Source organism: Carcharodon carcharias, chromosome 16 (genome assembly GCF_017639515.1).
Source record: "Carcharodon carcharias isolate sCarCar2 chromosome 16, sCarCar2.pri, whole genome shotgun sequence".
Taxonomy (NCBI): domain Eukaryota; kingdom Metazoa; phylum Chordata; class Chondrichthyes; order Lamniformes; family Lamnidae; genus Carcharodon; species Carcharodon carcharias.
This window is the reverse complement of record NC_054482.1, coordinates 49830448-49853575: the sequence shown is the minus strand read 5'-3', so window position 1 is coordinate 49853575 and position 23128 is coordinate 49830448. Positions and strand designations below refer to the sequence as shown.

General features: G+C 43.3%; 1 protein-coding gene across 3 annotated transcripts in view; it reads left to right on the top strand.

Moving 5' to 3' along the window:
- The window catches only part of kifap3a (kinesin-associated protein 3a), a 230844-nt gene that overhangs the window by 126979 nt on the left and 80737 nt on the right, over positions 1 to 23128 (top strand). For all 3 annotated transcript variants that reach the window (XM_041208146.1, XM_041208144.1, XM_041208145.1), the window contains one exon: positions 3083 to 3208. In XM_041208146.1, the coding sequence (XP_041064080.1) occupies positions 3083 to 3208 (126 nt within the window). The remainder of the gene's footprint in view (positions 1 to 3082; positions 3209 to 23128) is intronic.

Here is a 23128-nt window from a genome sequence, read left to right as displayed (position 1 = left end):
TTATACCATATCTGATACTATCACTGTTGTTTGGTGGCCTATAAACAACCACCAATGTTTGCTGCCCCTTGCTGTTTCTTAGCTCCACCCAAACAGATTCTACATATTGATCTTCTGAGCTGACCTCATCATTTATTAACAGCACTACCCCACCTCCTTTTCCTTTTTGCCTATCCTGCCTAAATGTCGAATACCCTTAAACATTCAGTTCCCAGCCTTGATCACACTGCAGCCACAACTCCGTAATGACAATTAGATCATACCTGTTTCCTTCCATCAAGTGCCATCAATTCAGCTACCCTTTTGCGAATGCTGTATGCATTCAGATAGAGTGCCTTTAATTCTTTTTATTATCTTTGCTTTTAGCTTTAGCTTTATCTGCTAGCACACTCAAGTTTGTATGCTTTTTGACACCAGTTGGAACTCCATTTTTTTTAATGGAATATGATTTATTTAATTCCTGTAATCTACTGCCCTGCTCACAAGCAGCTTCTGTGTCTGATGAGTTGCCTGCTTTGAGACTTAGTGGATAAAGGTAGTCTCGGAGCTGCATTGTGCATCAGTGATTAATCAGGTCCCTTAATCGGTTAGTGCAAGCCCTCCTCACCCATTTCCCAAGATAATTTATTCTTTGATTTCCCATTCTTTCATAATAAATTGCTTTCATCATAAGATCATGCTTCAGTTTATAAAACTGTTTTTGTATTATGCTCAGTTGAGTTGGATTTGCAGTTGGCATCTCATCTGTTTTGACAAACAGAAAACAATTCATATAAATTGGGACATTTGCACCCAATGCCATGAAGGATCTTTGATATGATTTAGATTACTCTCCAATGACAACTGGATGTTTTTTTCTAATCATAAATTAGTCACAATGAAGTTCATCAGGCATCCTGTTAATTACAGTGATGTGACTCTTTCAGTAAGTAGAAATAAATTCAGCCTTGTTACACCTAGTACAGGTTATTCCACTGAACAATGTTTGTTCAAAAGATATTTGCCTTTCCAGAATGAAAGCTTTTTGATTCTGTTTATATTTTCTGTTGACCAATAATTCTTGGTGATTCTATAATTTGCGTGTTGGGATTTCCCTCCACGAAGTATTCATAATCTCAAAATTTTCTGTTGCATTTAGTTCCTGTTCAGAGCAACTGCTTAATTTGTAATAAGTTTTTGTTCATTTTGTACAGTCCTCCCCAGTAACGTGAGTTGCTCTTGACCGTTCTCATGCTGTATCCGCACATTTAAATGGTACCTTTTAAAACCAAATTTCTTCAGACCACTTTAATTTAATAATAACAGAAATGTAAACTCCTTCTGGTACCTCTTTCTCTTGGTGAGGGAGGAAAAGTCCTTATTTTCATTTGGTAGTGTTGACTTATGAACTGAAAGATCTTCAATTTGACAATGTACAGAAATGTATGACTAAGATAGTAATAAACAGAAAAATATGGTTGAACTTTCCACTACTTGGAGGTTAGTTCTAAGTCGCTTGGTAGTACAGAACTTGAATATTGCTGAAAAGAGAAATGTGTTGCCAAAGCTTTTCATCTTGCACTCATCAGATTGGTTGGCAAGATGACTCCAATTAATCAATCAGCACCCTTTTCTCCTGTAGTATAAATTGTTGTGACGATTTGAAATTTGGCATTCTTACATTTGCCCTGATGAGTAAAAGATGAAATTCTTCAACAACATCCCTCTTTTCAGCAATTCTAAGTGTACATGTGACATTTTTTAGTGCATGCCAATTTATGAAAAACAGCGCATTTGTACACAAAGATAGGAACAGAAGAGATTTTTAGCCTCTTGAGCCTGTTACATCATTCATTTGGATCATGATAGACCTGTACCTCAACCCTATTAATCTGATTTTGCTCCATAATTCCTTGATACTAACAAAAACTTAACAATTTCAGTTTTGAAAATTTCAGTTGATTGAGTACTGTTACTATTCCACACAAGCACTCTCCTTCCTTCTATTGTAGATCTCAGCACACCGTTGTAATTATTTTGCTCAGTTCCGAGCCTGTTTTCTATGGAATGTATATTTATATGAATATATCCATTTTAAATGTTTCACATGTCAACAAGGCACTTCTAAATTTCAGACATTGTTATTTAGGAATACTTGGTGGCCAATTTGTGCATGTTAAAATGCCACAAATAGCAAAATAGGCAAAATACAGTTAACCTGTTTGTCATGGTGGTTGAATGAGGATTTTGGAAAATTCTCTGCTTTTCATTGAATAGTGCTTTGTGAACATTTATATTTACCTGTTTCAACGTATGCTTTAACGTCTCGTATGTAAGGCAGCACCTCCACCACTGCAGCACTCAGCACAGCACTCGTTGCGTTGTATGCTCAAATTACTGAAAAGGAACCTGAATGCACAGCCTTTTGAGTTCGAGGTGAAAGTACTACTACTGAGCCAAGCTGTGATACTTGAATTGCGCAGTGTTCTTTCTTTGTTATGCTATAAAGCCTTTTCAGTTTTGCTATGGATGCTGGGATGCTTGTATTTCTTATTTGTGTTCTATTGCTTTCTTATTCTGGAGATCAAATTAAGGAGAAGAAATGGAGCCTCCATCAAAACCTGGGAGTAGTTCTCAGGCAAGTGGATCATGTGCAGCATGAGGTAGAAACAGAAAGAAACAGAAATCTACTCTTCGAGTCTGCCTTTTATCTTTTTTCCTGCCATTTTGTTTCTATGTCCTGGACGATAGCCAGACCTCTGTCAATACCATCTGTAACCCAGTCAGTCTGCAGTGTGCATAAATGGCCCGGCATGTCTCTGGTGTTTGATTAGTTCTCCCACTCCACTCCGACCCCTTTGATGAAATGGGTCTGGCTTCCATTCAGTGAATTTCCACAACAGGTCAGTTGAGAGAGGAAATATTTAACTTCATTCTAGGATGCGGCATTCATGCAAGTGATCCTTGAATGTATCACTTGGAGCCCTCAGTGAAATAGCAGGCTAAGTGGAAGTTTCAAGCTAGGAACTAAATGTAATCATTTTCTGTCAGTAGGTATTGTCGCGCAGATTACAGTAATACATTTGTTTTTCTGATTTATCAGGTTCAACAGAAGATGACCTGGTTCTGGAAGTGGTAATAATGATTGGTACCGTTTCTATGGATGATTCATGTGCTGCAATGCTAGCAAAATCGGGAATTATTCCTGCTCTTATTGAACTTCTAAATGGTAAGGATTCACGGAATATACTTTATTCCTTTTTACTTTGTTCTCATTAATTCAGGAATGTTCTGGGTAATGGAACTCTTCACAAGTCAGGCATGCAGTATCAGCATCAAACAGTGAGATTTTTTTATTCATTTATGGGAAGTGGGCATCGCTGGCTAGACCAGCATTTATTGCCCATCCCTAGTTGCCTTTGAGAAGGTGGCAATGAGCTGCCTTCTTGAACCGCTGCAGTCCCTTTGGTATAGGTACACTTAGTGCTGTTGGGGAGTGAGTGCGTTTGCGGGGGGGTTGGGGGGGGGACCCAGCAGTAGTAGAGGAATGGTGATATATTTCCAAGTGAGGATGGTGGGTGGCTTGGAGGGGGACTTCCAGATGGTGGTGTTCCCATCTATCTGCTGCCCTTGTCCTTCTGGATAGTAGCGGTTCTGGTTTGGAAGATGCTGCCTAAATAGCCTTGGTGAGTTTCTGCAGTGTATCATGTAGATAGTACACACTGCTGCCACTGTTTGTTGATGATGAAGGGAGTGAACGTTTGTGGATGGGGTGCCAATCAAGTGCGTTGCTTTGTCCTGGTTGGTATTGAACTTCTTGAGTGTTGTTGGAGCTGCACTCATCCAGGCAAGTATTCCATCACCCCCTGACTTGTGAATTGTAAATGGTGGACAGGCTTTGGGAAGGTGGTGCGTTACTCGCTGCAGGATTCCTAGCCTCTGACCTGCTCTTGTAGCCACAGTATTTATGTGGCTAGTCCAGTTCAGTTTATGGTCAATGGTAACCCCCAGGATGATAGTGGGAGATTCAACAAAGATTATGCCATTGAATGTCAAGGGGCGATGGTTTGACTACAGGACATACCTGGGCAATTTTCTACATTCCTGGACGGGTGGCAGTGTTGTAGCTGTACTGGAACAGCTTGGCTAGGGGTGCGGCAAATTCTGGAGCAGAAGCCTTCAGTACTGTTGCTGGAACATTGTCAGGGCCCATAGCCTTTGCGTTATCCAGTGCTTTAAGCCATTTCTTGATATCACGTGAAGTGAATCGAATTGGCTGAATACTGGCACCTGTGATGCTGGGGACCTCTAGAGGAGGATGCACAGTAAAGCTTCCTTTACTCTGTGTCAACCTCATAAGAACACTCCCTGATTTGGTGTGGCATTTTTCCCATTCTCAACTAGCATCATGTAGCCTTTACGAGTGAGATTTTCAGATAAAGCCATATTAGGAGCAGAGACTGGATTATGAGTACCCAAATTCAATATGATTCTTACAGCCAAAATACAGAGGAGACTTTCATTCCATCAGCCTGGACTGGATTTAAATCCAGATTCTAGAGCTAAAGGGTCTGCTGTGTCATGTAGTTTCCTATACATTACAATGTCGATTGTCTATTCAACACTTTATTTCTTTAATTGAACTTAAACTCTAGTATTGGTACGAATGCTATATTGGGAGGCACCTTCATTAGATAAGGCTTCAAATTCAGATGTGCAACTAGAGACAAGCAATAAATATGGCCTTACTGGCATCTCAAAAACAAATATATTTCTAAAATTACACCCTGGAGTCCAAACAATTTCCAGCAGAACAAACTAAGATACTGGCTTCCCATCAGAAATTTCATACACGAAGCAAAATGCAACAGTGCTGTACATATTTGTTCATTGGTTTTTTGACAGTACTCTAATTGCTACCCCCAGAATCTGGGAAGTACAAGGGCATATTTTGTTCCCAATTCCCTCCATGGCCTTAGCTTCTCTATTTCTGTAACCTCCTCAAGCCCAGTAACCTTTCAAGATATGTGTTTCTTCAATTCTGGCCCCTTGTGCATCTCTACTTTGAAATGCTGCACTATTGGTGGCCTTGCCTTCAGCTGCTGAAGCACTAAGCTCTGGAATTAATCCTTAATCGTCTCCAAATCTCTACCTCCTTTTCCTTCTTTAAGACCCTTTCTTAAAATTTTCCTCTTTGATCTAGCTTTTAGTTTTCTCATGTAATATCACCTTACCTGGCTCAGTGTCAAATTTTGCTTTATAATACTCTAATGAAGCACCTTAAGATGGTTTATTATGTTAAAGGTGCTATTTTGTTTTCCACACAGGTCATAATTTACAGATAATACCACTACTGAAAATTAGATTAAAGGAACAAAAGAAAAAGTCAAGTACAGAAGTGTTAATGCACAATTTTAATCTCAGGCTTAAAGCTCATTTTTTCTTGTTAAATAAATGTTTTATTCTTTTGTTAAAAGTTCATTAGCTGACTCCGGTGACATTGTTCAGTAGCTACTCTCCACGTATCTAAACAAATCAATTAAAAGTTAGGCTCTATCAAGCTGGGTTCCACTCTGGGATCAGGCTTGTCCAGGGGTACCCTCAGCTGGGATCATAACATCTGTTACAATAAAAGTTTTAAAATGTGAAATCTTGTCAGGTTGTTCTTTCAGCTAATGACTAAGTTAGAATCTCTCTTTAAAATTTACTGGTCTCTACAGATATTGTAATACTCTGAAAAAGGTAAAAGTACATCCTTTACGCAGGCAAGCTGAGTCACCTTTTTCTGGTGATAGGTTAATTTGTCAAATTTTAATTTTGGAACTCTATTTGTGAAGTACAGAAAAATACAGATGGCATTATTTAATAAAACCTAGCTGCCCACTTGCCCATTTAGAGGTTGAATGTGGTCACTGTTCTTAAAGGAAGAAATAAGCCTCAAAGTCAAAGTTTTAAGAAAAGCAGTTTTGTGCAGTTTTTGGGCCAAGAGTAGATTGCATCCTGCAGGTAAGGCAAAAAACTAACAATTCATATTAATGCCTTGAATTCCTTTAACAGGCTTGTGTTGGCAAAGCATTGTTGATGCAGAATTCAAAATATTCAAGTTATTGGCTTGCATCAGAGCCTAAAGGTGCATTTTGATGAAGCAGCAAATGGCCACCTACTCAAAAATATGAAGTACATATTAGTACAAAGATATTCCAACGATATAGCTATCAGGATTTTACTCCTGTGTGCATCATATTTATACCTTTGCCAACACAAGCCTGTTAAAGGAATTCAAGGCATTAATATGAATTGTTAGTTTTTTGCCTTACCTGCAGGATGCAATCTACTCTTGGCCCAAAAACTGCACAAAACTGCTTTTCTTAAAACTTTGACTTTGAGGCTTATTTCTTCCTTTAAGAACAGTGACCACATTCAACCTCTAAATGGGCAAGTGGGCAGCTAAGTTTTATTAAATAATGCCATCTGTATTTTTCTGTACTTCACAAATAGAGTTCCAAAATTAAAATTTGACAAATTAACCTATCACCAGAAAAAGGTGACTCAGCTTGCCTGAGTAAAGTATTTACTTTTACCTTTTTCAGAGTATTGCAATATCTGTAGAGACCAGTAAATTTTAAAGAGAGATTCTAACTTAGTCATTAGCTGAAAGAATAACCTGACAAGATTTCACATTTTAAAACTTTTACTGTAACAGATGTTATGATCCCAGCTGAGGGTACCCCTGGACAAGCCTGATCCCAGAGTGGAACCCAGCTTGATAGACACTAATTTTTAATTTGTTTGTTTAGATACGTGGAGAGTAGCTACTGAACAATGTCACCGGAGCAGCTAATGAACTTTTAACAAAGGAATAAAACATTTATTTAACAAGAAAAAATGAGCTTTATTACAATACTCTTTCACCTACAAAGATACCTTTACAGATATACAGCTTTGTAAGGATAACACAAGTTAAAAAAGCTAACTTGTACTCTAATGTCCACATTAAGTACACAGTCTGTGTACCATTAGGCACCCAGTGGTCAGATACACCACACTCTGAAACCAAGTGACAGATGGCACTTCAACCAGATGCTATGAATCTCTCCTCAGCTATCCCCAGATGTTTGTCACACCATGAGCCAACTGGTCTCACTGCACTCTGTCTTTCACACGAGGGTTTCCAATCTCCACTCTCCAAGACCTTGCCTTGGAATCTTCTCCCAAACCAACACCTTCTCTCAGATGCCTTCTGCAAGGGTTCACCCTCAGGATTTTGAACTCTGCTTCTGATGTTCCTCTTCCCTGCTGTCTTCTACACATTCTCTCTCTCAACTGACTCAGCTGTCAACAGTACCACTGCTTCATATGTCTGTAGCAAAAAGTTAAAGACCTTCAGCTGTCACTTTCAACCTTTTTGAAAGCTGTTCTCACTTTAAATCTGCTTTCTGCAGCTTTTTTGTCTTTAAATCTGAAGCTTGGAGCTCTTCTCTCTGTCCTTCACTATTAACTTCACTTAGGACCTTTTCCAGGTGCCTGTCCTTCCTTTGACTAGATTGTCTTCTTGGGACTTTCCCCTGTTTCTTTGCCCTTGGGACCTTTTGGTTCTTTTGGGAAATCTGCAGCTCCCTCTCCCAGTGTCCAGTCTCTCTGGGGTCCTGATTTCAAACTGAAACTTAAAACTGCTGTTTATTTAGTTTTTCTGTATGTCTGGGGAGGATCCTGCCTCTCTGGACCCCTGTTGCTAGGCAACAGTCCAATTCTTCTACCCTTGTTTGTTTACCTTAGGTAAACTTAAAACTTAAGTCGTAAAACTCTCATTAGAAATGCAAGCACCTTTTTAAAGTGAAACTAAAACTCTATTTGACCTTTCTTAACACACAGATACAAAAATACAAATCAAAATTAAACATTAAAGCTAAAACTCATTCCTAACATCCACAAATACCATTATAACTTAAACTGTCTCTAGCTCCTAATACAAATGACTAAGAGAACACATTTGATTAAACAATATTTTCTTTTTTGCAGGCAACTTATACTTTACCTACAGAAAGTGACATTCTGCTGCTATACTTATCACCCATCACCATGGAATTGCAGGCCTTGTAGCAAACAATCCACTGTTATTCCCAGCTTCCATTGGGCTCCCCTATCCCCGTTTCGTTGAATAGTAACTTTGAGAAACTGTCTCCAGTCAATATCCTCAGTTTTTGGAGAGTTTCTTAAATCCACCACCAGCAGTAAAGCCTCTTCTTCTTTCCCCTGGCCATGCTCGAACAAATGTCCTAGAATCCATAGATGCCTGCAGGATGTGTCTCTTTGACCAGAGACTGTCTCCTTCCTGCATCTGGCTATGGTAGCTTGCAGAGCCAAGCAGCATTTTCTCTCTGCTGACTACACAGAACCTCCTCTATCTGCCTGGGATATTCACTAATTTGCAGGGAAGCCTGTAATCTGATGTCAAAAATGGTTTCCTTTTCCCCCTTTCCCAACATGAAAAACATTAGCCTTGTATCTGGGTAGAAATGCTAATTAGCTGTCACTGATCTCGATTCCTTTTCATCATAGACGTAAATGGATAATTTATAGCACAACCTGATAAAACAACTGATACCTAAACACCTTGCTAGTACCTCGAGAAACTCAAGTCCAGACTTCCATGCCTCCGTGGTTGGAAAGGAGACGGGCGGGTTTAAAAATGGCAGATGGGACCCAATTCCGGGATTCGTAGCCCCATTCCTGGTGTCTCCTGTTTTCACTGGCGCGGGGTATGGGCGGAAAGACCACACCCTGCACTCCTGACCTGGCTAGTTCACTTGCTGGGGTAGGCATCTCTTAGCCCCTCCCCGCAATTTTCATGGAGTCAGGCTAGCTGTTCCACGACTCGTGGTTCAAAGATCTCAGAAGTTCTGACCCGTAGTCTGGATTTGGAAACCTTTTGAAATGTAAGGCCAAAGGTTTTGCTCATGCCCCAACCATGCCAGCTCAATGCCAATTCATGCTTCCTACCCACCCCCAATGACCCCTCAACTGTCTTTGCAACTCATGACTCTTCCATGCCCATTCATCCGATATACACTATATACAGAGCCAGTGAAGCCTATAGTAATAATAGCATGTGTGAAATTGCTTCAAAAATCGCATTCATAGTTCTTTGAAAACAATGTGTGTTCCTACAACTCTATTAAAGTGTCAATGAAACAGAAGCTTTAAAAATTTCACAACTCTAATGCAAATAAGCATTGAGAGATTGAAAATAGAGATCAGAAAAAGGACAACTTATTACAACCATATAAAGATGTCAGTCTTTAACAACAGTTCTGTCCAGCTATGTAAAAAAAAAAATCTCCTGCTCTCATCCTTTTATGAGTCCCACATCTCAGCTAAGCATGTATAATGAGGCTTGGTGGGCGGGGGTGAGAGCAGTGATGGGGTGTGAGGGTTGAGGGCTGGAGGGCCTAAAATATAACCAAACAACTGGGACAAAGTCCCAATAAAACCAATGCGGGCCTTCCAACCAGCCTGCCTCAGCACTTGGTCGCCTTCTGTGGCCACCTCCGATCTGCTTCTGCGTGTGGCAGGCCGAACTCTATCCTGCACGCCTATTCCACCCCCCCCCCCAGCCGACCCTTCCCCGGAGCAAAAACTGGGTCTCATGGAGCACTTTCTACCAAGGATGGTCTGCCGGGTCGGGAAATTTCCCAACTTTAGCTACTTCTCTCGAGGACGAAAATCCAGACCTCAGGATCTATTCACCATAAACTCAGAAGCTACTGCCATTGTCTCCAAATACCATGCGCCTTCTTCTCTGTGAAACTTTCTAAACCCTCCCTTTATCTTTAAAAATCAAATCACCCAGGCTTACTGTCAGGCAAACTCAGAACAGGTCATATTATCCCCCTCCATTTACCCTAAATTTATAGTCACAAAATATGGCAATTTTATAAACCTCATTTTTGCAACAAGAGACATAATATAGTAGCAATAATTTTGTTGTTTCTTGTGTGACCAAATTGCGCGTAGATGGACTTTTGTATTTTCTGCCAAAATGCACAGATTGGATCAAGTGAAGCCACAACTTCATTTTCCTTTTAATGGGTATTTGTTTGGTATGTTATCTGCAGATTTAAAGGGATTTGTAAATTAATACATAGGAACATACAAACAAGGAGCAGGAGTAGGCCATTCGGCCTCTTGAGCCTGCTCCACCATTTAATAAAATCATGGCTGATCTGATAGTAACCTCAAATCTGCATCCCATCTACCCCCGATAACCTACCACCCCCATGCTTACGAAGAACCTATCCACCCCTGCCTTAAAATATTCAAAGACTGCTTCCACCGCATTTCAGGAAGAAAGTTCCAAAGATTCACGACCCTCTGAGAGAAAAAAAATTTGCCTCATCTCCATTTTAAATGGGCTACCCCTTATTTTTAAACAGTGACCCCTGGGGTTCTAGATTCTTCTACAAGGGGAAACGTCCTCTCCACATCTACCCTGCCAGGACACCTCAAGATCTTAATGTTTCAGTCATTTAGCATAAATTGCTATGATATTGAAATTGCTTTTTGATATTGGATCTGGTAATGACTCAAGAACCTTAGTTAAAGCAAGCAAAATTTAAACCAAGGTCAGTGCAAACTTTTCAGCAAGTAGACAATGATCATTGTCACAATAAAAAAAAACAGAATACTGTAATTACAAAGCAGGTCACTTCGCTGAAAAAATACAAGTTTCATTTGTGACCCTTTGGTGCAATGGAAATGCAACTTTCATTTTTTGGATGCTGACTGGCCTACTGTGTGTTTATAGCATTTTTGTTCTGCACAGGTAGAGGCAGCTAATTAATAATGTATTATTACACTTAAAAATTGGTTTACTACTAAGTACCTAAACATAAAAATCCTTAATATTTGAGCTTAGTTTGCCAGAATATTATTTTTTTCATAATTTTAAATATTAATATGCATATTTATTTTGTAGCTTAAAATTACTTTACATTTGGCAAATTGAAAAAAATTAAGCACTTATGTAGTTTATGAAGAAATATGATTGATTTGGTTTGGCACTTGACATTAAGATATGTTAATGCCGGACTTGTTTTAATATCTCTTCTTTTATAAATAGCATTCTTATCTTTTGAAACTATATCTTGATTGAAACGAGCTGAGTACAAAAGTGTAGGACATTTTGTGACATAGGCATTTCACTTCAGTGCGATCATGATATAACTGTGACTAGAGACGTGTAATAATGTGATTGTTTCCTCCTCTTTATTCTCAATTCTGTTCAACTGACTGGCAGCCAAAAGAAACTTCCTGTAATCTCACCAAAATACTTTGAAGTTTCCTAACATTTAAGTTTCAAAAAATGTTGGATAATTAAAGTGTCATATTTTAATTCTGGCATGAGTACTATGCTTATAAAATGACATTCAGACATTTTGGTGATTCTGAATAAAATAAAATAAGCCTTGGTGTATTTGCTACTGGAGAAACCATGTAAAGTTCCATTCACAACTCTTGTTTTATTCTCTGATTCCAAAAGATCATCAGGCACATCTTTAACACTTCAGTATTTATCAAAGGACAGCTTGGAGTTCACTGTCCACTCTCCATCTAAGAATTCTTAGGTGCTTGAATTTGGCTCCCTGTATCATCTTCACCAACTAATTGAGTATGCTAATATTTGCATAACCTATATCCCCTCACCTTCCACCCTAGAAAATGAGGACTATGTAGAGGATAATATATGAATGAATGAATGAACGAACCCCTTCTTACAAAATCATTAGAGATAGTTGGATCATGAAGTTGCAAACTACATTTCTTAACTAACCTTATATGAACATAACTAGCACCATTTAAGTATTAAATGATAAAAATGTTTGGTGGATGCTGTCAACTAATGGAATTAAGACTTGGAAATTCAGTTATGTCACAACAATACAGCATTAGCTGACTTTCCTGATTATAAGTTGCTATTAAGCTAAATGTAAGAGACTGAAATAAAGTATACATTAGTTTATAGTTAAATTCTTTATATAGCTGACAAGTTAACAGTTTTAGATAGCAAGTATATCAAAAGACTGATCAGCTTATTACTGATGTACTTGCTGCTTTGGCAATGATTCGACAATCTTATACAACATTATCACTGAGTTTGTACGGCAGAAAAGGTTGCCTTGCCTAGCCTTCTGAAATGCTTGCCAATCTCCTGGTATGTCAGAGGAGTGGGCCTACATCCATATATGTGATATCCGTCTGTCTTGAGGATAGGTCCAATTTACATGTAGGTAGATATACTCGGACAACAACTGATTTAAGTCTTATCTCTTTTTCTGTAGCCTATGTTTTGATTTGTAAAGTCCATAAATTCAAAATTTTAAATCTAATGAAAATGTATTGTTTTTATAGTAGAGAGCAGGGTGGTATTTCTTTTACCCTTTCTCACTGCATGATTTCATAGGAACCCAGGAACAAGAGTTGGCCATTTTAGCACTTTAGCCCGTTCCAACCTGTCTTTGCCCAATGACCCTTGTTACCTTTTGTTAACGAAAATCTATCAATCTCAGGTTTAAAATGAACTCAAGATCTAGCATCAGTTGCAGTTTGTGAGAGTTCCAGCTCTTACCATCCTTTGTGTGTAGAAGTGTTTTGTCATTTTCTTGAGTCAAAAAACACCATCTTTAATACAATTCATTCTCAAATAAACTTTGCGTTTGACTATGCCAATTGAGATGTACTGAAAAGTTCACGCCTTTCAGTGTCAAAACAGATATGTAAATAAATTCTAGTGACCTTAGACTTGCTACTTAAAAAAACAGACATGCAGGTTGGTTTTTCATTCTCAACTTCTCAGCTTTCTAAAACAAAGGGATCATTTAAAGTAACATTGTTTTTAGCCACCTGCCATTTTGGGGGCAAAATTGGTCAGGGCCCGCATGTGGTAGGAGATTACCCCATGCCCAATGCTTCCGATGCAGGTAGTTAAATGTTTGCAGTGTTCAGTCAATGCTAAGTACGCTGTTTGGTGGTGGCATGGCTGAGCAGGAGGCACAACATTGAGAAGCTAGCACCAGTTAAAGCAAGCGTGCAATCCTTAAAAGGCAGCTGTACCCTTTAAGAGGAGGAAGATTATGGCCGGTACAGGTGTTGGCAGTCATTCTTCAAGTGCTTTTGATGTGGGAGCACTCAATAATGGCAAAACCTGGCAGAGAGCAGTCTCCTATGATTTTTTGGCACTGCGCTAGAGATCTTGGTGTAAGAGGTGGAGAGGAGGAGAGATGTGATCTATTTACAGGGACCCAGGAGGCCTTCTAGACAAACTATGCAAAGACAATGCAACCAGATAGCTATGGCAGTCACTGCCTAGAGTCTAGCTCTGATGACCTGGATACAGCTCTGCAAAAAGTTCAATGATCTCACACGGGTAGTTAAGATCAGCAAATGAATCTTCAAGTGACATACCCCAACAATTGCACCACTAGCTTACACACTGTTCAGTGCATCATAGCTCAACCAATTACCTAGCAATAATCTCCATTAATCAAGATTCATATCCGGCATAGCTTCACCTTGCCCTCATCCAGTCGCTGCAAGCCTTGGACACGCATCTCGTAGCTTGCACACACTGCCAGCTATTCATTCATGGCAGCCCCATGACCCAAACACATTACACCACACTCAATGACACAGTTCACTATCTCTTGCAGAACAAAGTGGTGCATAAACGGAGACAGCAGGACCTAACTGGTGTGAGATGGGCATAGCTGCATGCGTTGGAGGAATGAGTTGTTACTGTCATCGGCGCAAGCATCGGTGAGGCCGTGGCCAAAGGCTGAAACTGTCGAAGCTATGCTCATGTCTCGCTGTCCTTCTCAGATCCTATTTCTCCCTCATCCCATGCTCTCTTCTGATTTACAAGCTACAGATGGTGTAAGCATGCACATCTTGCTTTCCCCACCTTTACTCACCATAACCGTGCCTTTCTCCTTTCAGTTGCCTAAGTATTGCAACTTGGCCAGGCAGTGGTGAAAGAGCAGGAGGATGCTGAAAAAGAAACACTGTGATTTGCTTTTGCACTCGCAAACACAATCTCAGACACTGACATTGCACAAAATTCAGAGAATAGATTGGAGGTGTGAAATGCAGATGGTAAAACACTTAGCGTGGGTGGCGTACAGCCATGGGAGGGGCACAAGGTGCCAGTTCGTCAAGAGAACAAGGTTGCGTATGAGTACTGCGGCAGAGGCCTTAGACGAGAACTTTCATGAAACAGGCCTACAGATGAAGGCTATTGGATGTGCACTGCCAAGTACTGCAGGGCTTTACCAGTACAGTCCACACAGCAGAAGCATTGTTTAAGCACACCAATGGTCTTTTCTATTAAATTTTGTTTGGCAGCAATATTTTTGTTTCATGCATGCTGCCCATATGTGGAAGGGTTGCACACCGAAGCCATGAGCACTGTCATCAAGTGGATAGTCCTTGTTGTCTAGTAGCCACCCTCTGGTTTGTCATGTTGAGTCAAATGCAGTTGGTACAGTGGACTGCTGTAGAATGAAGGCAACATGGTTGCTTCCAGGATACCAGGCACTGACCTACATGATGTGCTGTGTAAAATCACATACCAGCTGAACATTGAGGAAGCGGAATCTCTTTCCAATGTGGTACATCTCAAAGTTGGTATGCAGTGTCTACAAATCGACTTGCGTGCAGTCAATGGACCCTGCACAACGGGGAAGCCAGAAATAGCGCTTGACAGGAGTACTTCCTGCTACAGAATGCATGTCCACCTGTGCGAAGTTAAGAGAGGCTATTAGCTGGAGGGTTGAGATCCAAAATAGCAGCTCTGGTAAATCATCACGACGAAACATCACTATTCGGCTGTTCTGCATACTTCTGGCGGCCACCCCTTCTGCGTGCTCACTAACGCAGTCACCAAAATCGTGTTTACTCGACTCAACATCAACAGTGTGCGCATGCGCCATGTTTGTCATTTTAGAGGCAAAACAACATGTGCTGAAACACAGAGTTAAGGAACCAAATTACTATTTCTGAATTATGATCTTGACAACTCAGATCATTCAATTCCAGTGAAAGTCAGGATGTTAGGATTGGCTCCTCCTATTTTCCAGTTTAATACGATTGTTGATAATACCATCTTGAGGATATATTTAGGGTATTTTCACTATTGTAATCAATTGGAATTCAGTTTCTGTTCCTGTAATGTGGACCTAGATAGGGTGCTGGTCCGGCAACATTTCAATTTTAAAATTCTTGCCCTTGTTTTCAAATCTCTTCCTGGCCTCAACCCTCCCTCCCTCTGTAATCTCCTCCAGGACTTCCAACCCTCAAACTTTTTAAAAAATAATTCACAGGATGTGGGCGTCGCTGGCTAGGTCAGCCTAAATCGCCTATCCCTAATTGCCCTTGAGAAGGGGGTGGTGAGCTGCGTTCTTGAACCACTGCAGTCCATATTGTGTAGGTACACCCACAGTTCTGTTAGGGAGGGAGTTCTGGGATTTTGACCCCATGACTGAAGGAACAGCGATATATTTCCAAGTCAGGATGGTGAGTGGCTTAGAGGGGAGCTTCCAGGTGGTGGTGTTCCCATGTGTCTGCTGCCCTCGTCCTTCTAGATGTTGGTGGTCATGGGTTTGGAAGGGGGTGTCTAAGGAGCCTTGGTGAGTTCCTGCAGTTTACCTTGTAGATGGTACACACTTGCCACTGTGTGTTGGTAGTGGAGGGAGTGAATGTTTGTGGATGGGGTGCCAATCAACAAGGCTGCTTTGTCCTGGATGGTGTCAAACTTCTTGAGTGTTGTGGGAGCTGCACTCATCCAGGCAAGTGGAAAGTATTCCATCACACTCCTGACTTGTGCCTTGTAGGTGGTGAACAGGCTTTGGGAAGTCAGGAGGTGAGTTGCTTGCCACAGGATTCTGAGTCTCTGATCTGTTCTTGTATCCACAGTATTTATATGGCTAGTCCAATTCAGTTTCTGGTCAATGATAACCGCCAGGATGTTGATAGTGGGGGATTCAGCAATGAATGTCAAGGGACAATGGTGAGATTCTCTCTTGTTGGAGATGGTCATTGCCTGGTACTTGTGAGGCACAAATGTTGCTTGCCACTTGTCAGCCCAAGCCCAAGCCTGCATATTGTCCAGGTTTTACTGCATTTGGACATGGATTCCTTCAGTATCTAAGGAGTCGCGAATAGTTCTAAACATTGTGCAATCATCAGCGAACATCCCCACTTCTGACCTAATGATGGAAGGAAGGTAATTGATGAAGTAGCTGAAGATGGTTGGGCCTAGGATACTATCCAGAGGAACTCCTGCAGTGATGTCCTGGAACTGAGATGATTGACCATCAATAACCATAGCCGTCTTCCTTTGTGCTTGGTATGACTGCAACCAGCAGAGTTTTCGCTTTGATTCCCATTGACTTCAGCTTTGCTAGAGCGCCTTGATGCCACACTAGGTCAAATGCTGCCTTGATGTCAAGGGCAGTCACTTCCGCCTCACCTCTGGAGTTCAGCTCTTTTGTCCATGTTTGAACCAAGGCTATAATGAGGTCAGGAATTGAGTGACACTGGCGGAACCCAAACTGAACGTCGGTGAGCAGGTTATTGCTAAGCACGTGCCGCTTGATTGCACTGATGATGACCCCTTTCATCAGCGGAGAAGGTGCTGTGGTGATATTGTCACTGGACTACCAATCTAAAGACCCAGGGTAACACTCTGGGACCCAAGTTTGTGTCCCACCACGGCAGATGGTGGAATTTGAATTCAATAAAAATCTGGAATTAAAAGTCTAATGATGACCATGAAACCATTGATGGTGGTTGTAAAAACTCAGCTGGTTCATTAACGTCCTTTAGGGAAGGAAATCTGCTGTCCTTAACTGGTCTGGCCTACATGTGACTCCAAATCCGCAGTAATGTGGTGACTCTTAAATACCCTCTGAAATGGCTTAGCAAGGCAATTGGTTGTATCAAACTGATATCTCTGCAAACCTGGCCTCTTGCGTTTTCCTGATTTTAATTGCTTCATCAGTGACAGTTATGAGCCCAGGAATTCTCTCCCTACACCTCTCCTCCTTTAAAATACTCTTTAAAACTAAACTTTTGGTCATCTTTCCAATAATCTCTTTGTGAATTGGTGTCAGTTTTGTTTAATAACACTTGTGAAGCACCTTAGAATGTTTTACTACAAGAATTGCAAATTGTTGTTATAAATTGCAATGGTTTCTGTTCCCTCTCCCACACTATTACATCTGGATACCCTCAAGGATCTATATTTCTCATCAACATGTCCCTTGGCAATATCATCTGAAATCACAACATCAACACCACATGTACACTGATGACACTCAGCTTATCTCATCACCATCTCTCTCGATCCCCTCCATTGTCTCTGATTTGTTACACTGCGTGCCTGACATCTAATATTCAGATGAGTAGACATTTCATAGAATTAAATATTTGGAAGCCCGAAGTCATTGGGTGGAATCGTCTTAGGTTTGCAGTAAGCTTAATAACAGGCAAGAAAAAGGACTGGCTGGCTGCAGTGGTGCCTTTTGGCACCGTATTATCCCAATCTAGCCTCAATAATCATGCGTTCCCAGGAAGCACCCGGGTCGCTGGCGGGCGGGATCCGGTTCACCCACCAAGCCATCACTTCGCTGCTTCTTCACGTTGGACGCCATACCTAAAGCACGGCTGTGTGCACACCTCTGTGCTTTCAGCCCAGGACTGCTGCACAGAAGACATGATCCCAAAAGGCAAGAAGACTGCAGCCCCCCAATTCAGTAACGCGTCCCCGGAACACCTTTTGGATGCTGTGGAAGCCCGCCGTGATGTCTTCTACCCCCCTCCCCCCCTCCACTTTGGCCACATGAGGGGCAGTAAGGTCAGCAATCCGGCTTGGGAGGCAGTGCCAGCAGTGGTCAGTGTCAACGCTGCCCATAAGAGGTCGGCCATCCAGTGCGGAAAGAGAATGAACGATCTCCATGCCGCCAGGGTAAGTCAACCACCTCGTCACTCTAAATTCTTTCACTCTCAAGCCCATCACACATTGACTGGTATCTCACTCACTGCCAGCTCAAAGGACACCACCACTCACTCACACATACCCTCACATCTCCATCTGGCCTTATCTGCTCTGGAGATCATCTCCTCATCCCGTCCATGGCTCCACTCAGTGTGCACACATGCACACCTGGCATCCTTCTCATTTTGGCTGGATATGTGCTTTGCTTACGTTCTCTCCATCTGTCTTTATGCAGGACAAGATTGCACACAATAAAAGGGAGAAGTCCCAGACCGGAGTGGGGGTGGAGTGCTGGGCATCCATGTCCTCACTCTCTTGGAAGACTGCATATTAGAGCTGGCTAGAGAGGACATGGATCAGATCACCCTTCTGGCACCTCAACCGTGAGTCCACTATCCTGTGTACCGTGGTGGTCATACACTTATAATCTCCACTTTCTCTCATAGGCACATCTGCCATGTCGTTCCCAGGTAGCCTGGGCCCCGACTCCAGCATTGACAGGCCTTCGAATGAGGAGCCTGAGGACAGCGCTCACCCACACCCTCCACCAGCGCAGTGACACAAATCTTGGCGGGACCTACATGGACAGTAGGCTCGGGTTCACAGTCTGGTGAGCACAGCACACAGTTGGTTCCACAGCAAGCAGAGGCAGAAACACCCGAGGTCACTGGCACTCAGAGGATTGCTGGGGTCAAGGGACCTGCTGAGTCTGAGTCAGACGATGAACCTATGAACAAAAACAGAATTACCTGGAAAAACTCAGCAGGTCTGGCAGCATTGGCGGAGAAGAAACGAGTTGATGTTTCGAGTCCTCATGACCCTTCGACAGAACTAGGTGAATCCAAAGAACGGGTGAAATATAAGCAGACTCGAACTCGGTCCTCAATCAGTTGTTGGAGCTGCAGCGACAATCACGGGAACAGCAGGAAGAAATAACAGCTGCACTCCTTAAATTGCAAGGCACGATAGAGGAGTCTGTCCGCATTTAGTCTGAGGTGATTGCACCATCATGCCAATACACCGAGGCCAACACTGGTAGGATGGCAGCCGTATGGAGACCTTGGTCCAAGTACATTGGTCCTGCACTGCCGCGTCGGCTGAACTCCATCGCCTTTGCCATAGCTGGCCTCCAACAGTATCAATGTGAGAGAGATGTGAGGCAGTTCAATCTCCCTCCAGCTTTCCCTTCTCCTCAAGGAGTCAGCCCGGGGCCCTCGGGCACCCATAAGGAGGAGGATCATCAGATGCACACTCTGAATCCCTTCTTCCTGTGACCCCAGCAGCTCCAGCTGAAGAGGGTGCTAGTGCCACACAGCAGGACCCAGAAAGCAGGCTGGGGCGCTACAGGTCTTGGCCCTCCTCAAGGCATCTGTCAAGGTCATTGCAGACAGGGCGTAGCAGTCAGCAGACTGCGTTGGGGGAGCACCAAGACGTAGCAGCAGGGTTAGGAAAGTTAAGATGATGTAGTTGAGTAGCCTGGGCATGGGTATTAATCACTTGTACATAATGTTCACTTTGTTAATAAACTCCCAAGAATGCCTCCTTGTCTATAGCTCCTTGTTCTGATGAGCAGTGTTTGTGTCACTCAGATATAAAACCTTGGTGCCTGCACAAGATAAAGGTAGGTGTCTTAGTCCAGGGCCTCTTCCCTGTGCATTGTGCAACCTTCCTAGCACACTGATGGTGTGCCTTCACAGTCACATCAGTCATGCCTGCAACTCGATGGGGCTTATCATTGCTGCCAGAATGTCCTGGGCCGGCAGCACAGAGTTCCCTCATTCTCTGTGTGCTTTCAGCGCCTTTGAGGTGCGGCTGGCAGCCCCATTCCATCAGCATCTGTGTCCGGTGACATTGTGGTCCTGAAGGGTTCAGCTGATGAAGGATGCCATAGGTTCAAGAGAAGTTAAAGTTTACCTGCTGCGTCTCCATGATATGACCCTGTTCACAGAGCACAAGTGATCTTCCATCAGCCAGACTGAAGTCAAACATTCACTTAAGCTATGTGAGGATCTATGCAGTGACTCACTGCATGCTGTCATCATCCTCCTGGAATATAGGGACTATGGGCATCCGCTGCATCTTCATGACAGGAGCCTTATCACAGAGGGTATGTGCGCTGCCACCAGCCAGACAGGAGTCAAACTTACACAAATGCGATATGAGGATCTATGGTGTCTCCTCACTGCATGTCGTCGTCATCCTCCATGAATCTAGAAGCTATGAGGGCCTCCCGAGCGCAATAGCCTCATCTGGCCAGTGCGAGGGCATCATCGCCGTCATCCACACCTTAGAGGACCTTCTCACCCTCATCCCTGTTGACATCGTCCTTATTGGAGGAGACGTGCAGCTCCTTCATCTTGTCAGCCAGCTCCTCTCCCTGCTGCAGCATCAGGTTGTGAAGCATACAGCAGGTGATGACGATGTGAGACACCCTCTGTGGACTATAGTGCAGGGCTCCACCAGACCAGCCCAGGCACTGGAACCTCATTTTCAACATTCCGATGGTTTGCTTCACCAAGGTCCAAATTGCAGCACGAGCCTTTTTGTGCTTTCCCTCTGTTGCACTCTGAGGCTGCCAGACGGACGTCATTAGCCACGTCGTCTGCAGGTAGCCTTTGTCCCCGAGGAGCCAACCCTGCAGCCTTTCTGGACCCTGGAAGATGTCAGGCATCTCACACCTACTGAGAATGTATAAATCGTAGAAATTCCCTGGGAACCATGCGCAGACCTGTAGAATGTGGAGGTCGCACACCAGCTGAACATTCAGCGAGTGGAAGCCCTTGCAGTTGATGTGGTTGACCGCTTGTTGCCACGGAGAACTGAGTGCCATGTGAGTGCAGTCGATGGCACCCTGCAACTGTGGAAAACCTGAGATCTGGGCAAATCCCTGATCCTGGGCGAAATGCGCAAAGTTGTGTGCCTTCGCGAAGATGGCGTCCGTGACCTCGGATGCATTTGTGCTTGGAAGCATGCAATATCCCACAGAGATCACCTGTGGAGCCCTGAAAAGAGCTGCTGGTGTAAAAAGTGAGCGCCTTGGTCACTTTCACTTCCACTGGCAGCGGATGCTCTCCATGTCCCCGTGGCGCCAAATCCTGCAGTAGGTGGCAGATGTGATCGACCAGTTCCCTGGACATGCGCAGTCATTGGCGACACTGGTTCTCTATCATCTGCAGGAATGACAAGTGCCATCTATAGAGTCTGGATCTAGCAAGGCGCAGGAGCCCCAGCTGTCCCTTCTTCTTGAGGGTGTTGCTCCTCACTCAATCCAGCTAGACGCCTCTGTCGCTCTCTTCTCCTTCATCTCCGCTCCCTGTAAGCTATGAGGTATACAGCTAGGTCACCAGACTCCATGCTCCTGATGATGTACTCCTGTAGGATGAAAGAGATAGATGCGTGGGTTAGCATGGGTGTACTAAGAACCTCTCTTGTGTAAGTCTGAAAGCCCCTTAATGCATCCCAGAGAGTGTTGGCCACCAGTTGGATGGCCAGAGTTTAATGCGTTGCATGGCTGCCCAAAACCCCACCCACCCTCTGTCCCACTCCACCTGACCGATTGGTCGCAGCTTTGCCCACTGGACTGCATGCTATTCTCTCAGCTCAGGCGCAGGCAGTCTCCTAAGCTGCACTGCAAGGCTGCACTGTTAGCTTGATCCCTGGGGGAGACTGGTCCCAACCTGAATGATGAAATTGCAAGGGGCTGTGAGCACCTCCACCAGTGACTGCTCCAGGGCCAGCTTTAGCAAGGAGATTGTACAATGTGTCCAGTCGTCCAATTGTTCTACAGCCCATTAAAATTTTCATTAATTTGCAGTCTGTGCCTCAGGGGTGAAAAGCTCTGGAGAATTGGTGGCACTTCCATGCTTCTGCTGCATTGCTTGAGTGGGCAGTTAAGCTAGGGGCCCAACTCCAAGCATGTCAATGTGGCTGCGCCTGAATTGTCTCAGCTGTGGAGGAATGGTCACTTTATACAAGATGTCCCTGATGCATTGCTACTTCAACTTCTCCCAGGCCCCCTCCTCCCCCACCCCCTGCCTGCATGTGCTTATGCACTACCATCAGACCAGGCTGCTTTGCCCTCTCCAACTCGTCTCAGATACAGGGCTGCCCTTGACCTTGCCCCAGTTGCAGTGCAGTTCTTGTCCCGGCACTGTCAACCAACAAGGAAAAAGTGACTTGCCTGTGCCCTTGCCTGAATGCATGCGCCTCAACCTTGAAGTCAAATGGGCGACCCTTGCAAGCGCTGTGCAACGTTAGTGAGCACTCACCTCTGAATTCCTATCAAAGTGCAGCTCGCCAGGTGCAGCCTCATAAATGCTGTTGTGAAACGTGCCCAGATGACCCAGCGTGGGGGCTGATTAACGCGTAGGGCTTATAATGATATGCAGATGTATTAAAACTACGTTCCTGATGTCAGTGGTGGGAAATGTGGCCTTCCCTTGATAGGTGGAGTGGACGTTTTCAAACTGGTTTCATGATGTCGTGACACCAATTTTTGACCTTCCTGTCATATTGTCTGATCCAGACAATGACGCCATGACGCCTGACACCAATGGGCACAAAATTCCGCCCATTGTCTTTGATCCCTGCCATGTAATCCGTTCCCTGGCCAACCATTTGTCCCTCTTGTTGGTATTTGTCTGAGCCTTAGCCAGGCCATCCTTGTGTTTGACCACAAGATGAACTTCTGACCACACTGTCCATCACTAAGACTGCCAACTTGCACCTCTATAACTTCACCTGATTCTGCCCCAATCTCATCTCATCTGCTGCTGTAAACAAATCCACCTCTTCATTTTCTCTCCACCTGACTATTCCAGTGCTCTCCTGGCCAGCCTCTCGTCTTCCATCTTAGATAACATTGTGCTCATCCAAGACATTCTTGTTGTATTTTAACTCTCTCAAAGTTCACCCAGCATCCCTATGTTTGCCGTTCTACACAGGCTTCTGGTCTGACAATGCCACAACTTTAAAACTGTCATCTGTTTTTTTTCAAATTCCTCCTTGGCCTCACCCTGCCATATTTTGAAACCTGTTCTTACCCTATGAGCCTTTGAGGCATAATAATTTTGGCTTCTTGTGCATTCACGATTTTAATCG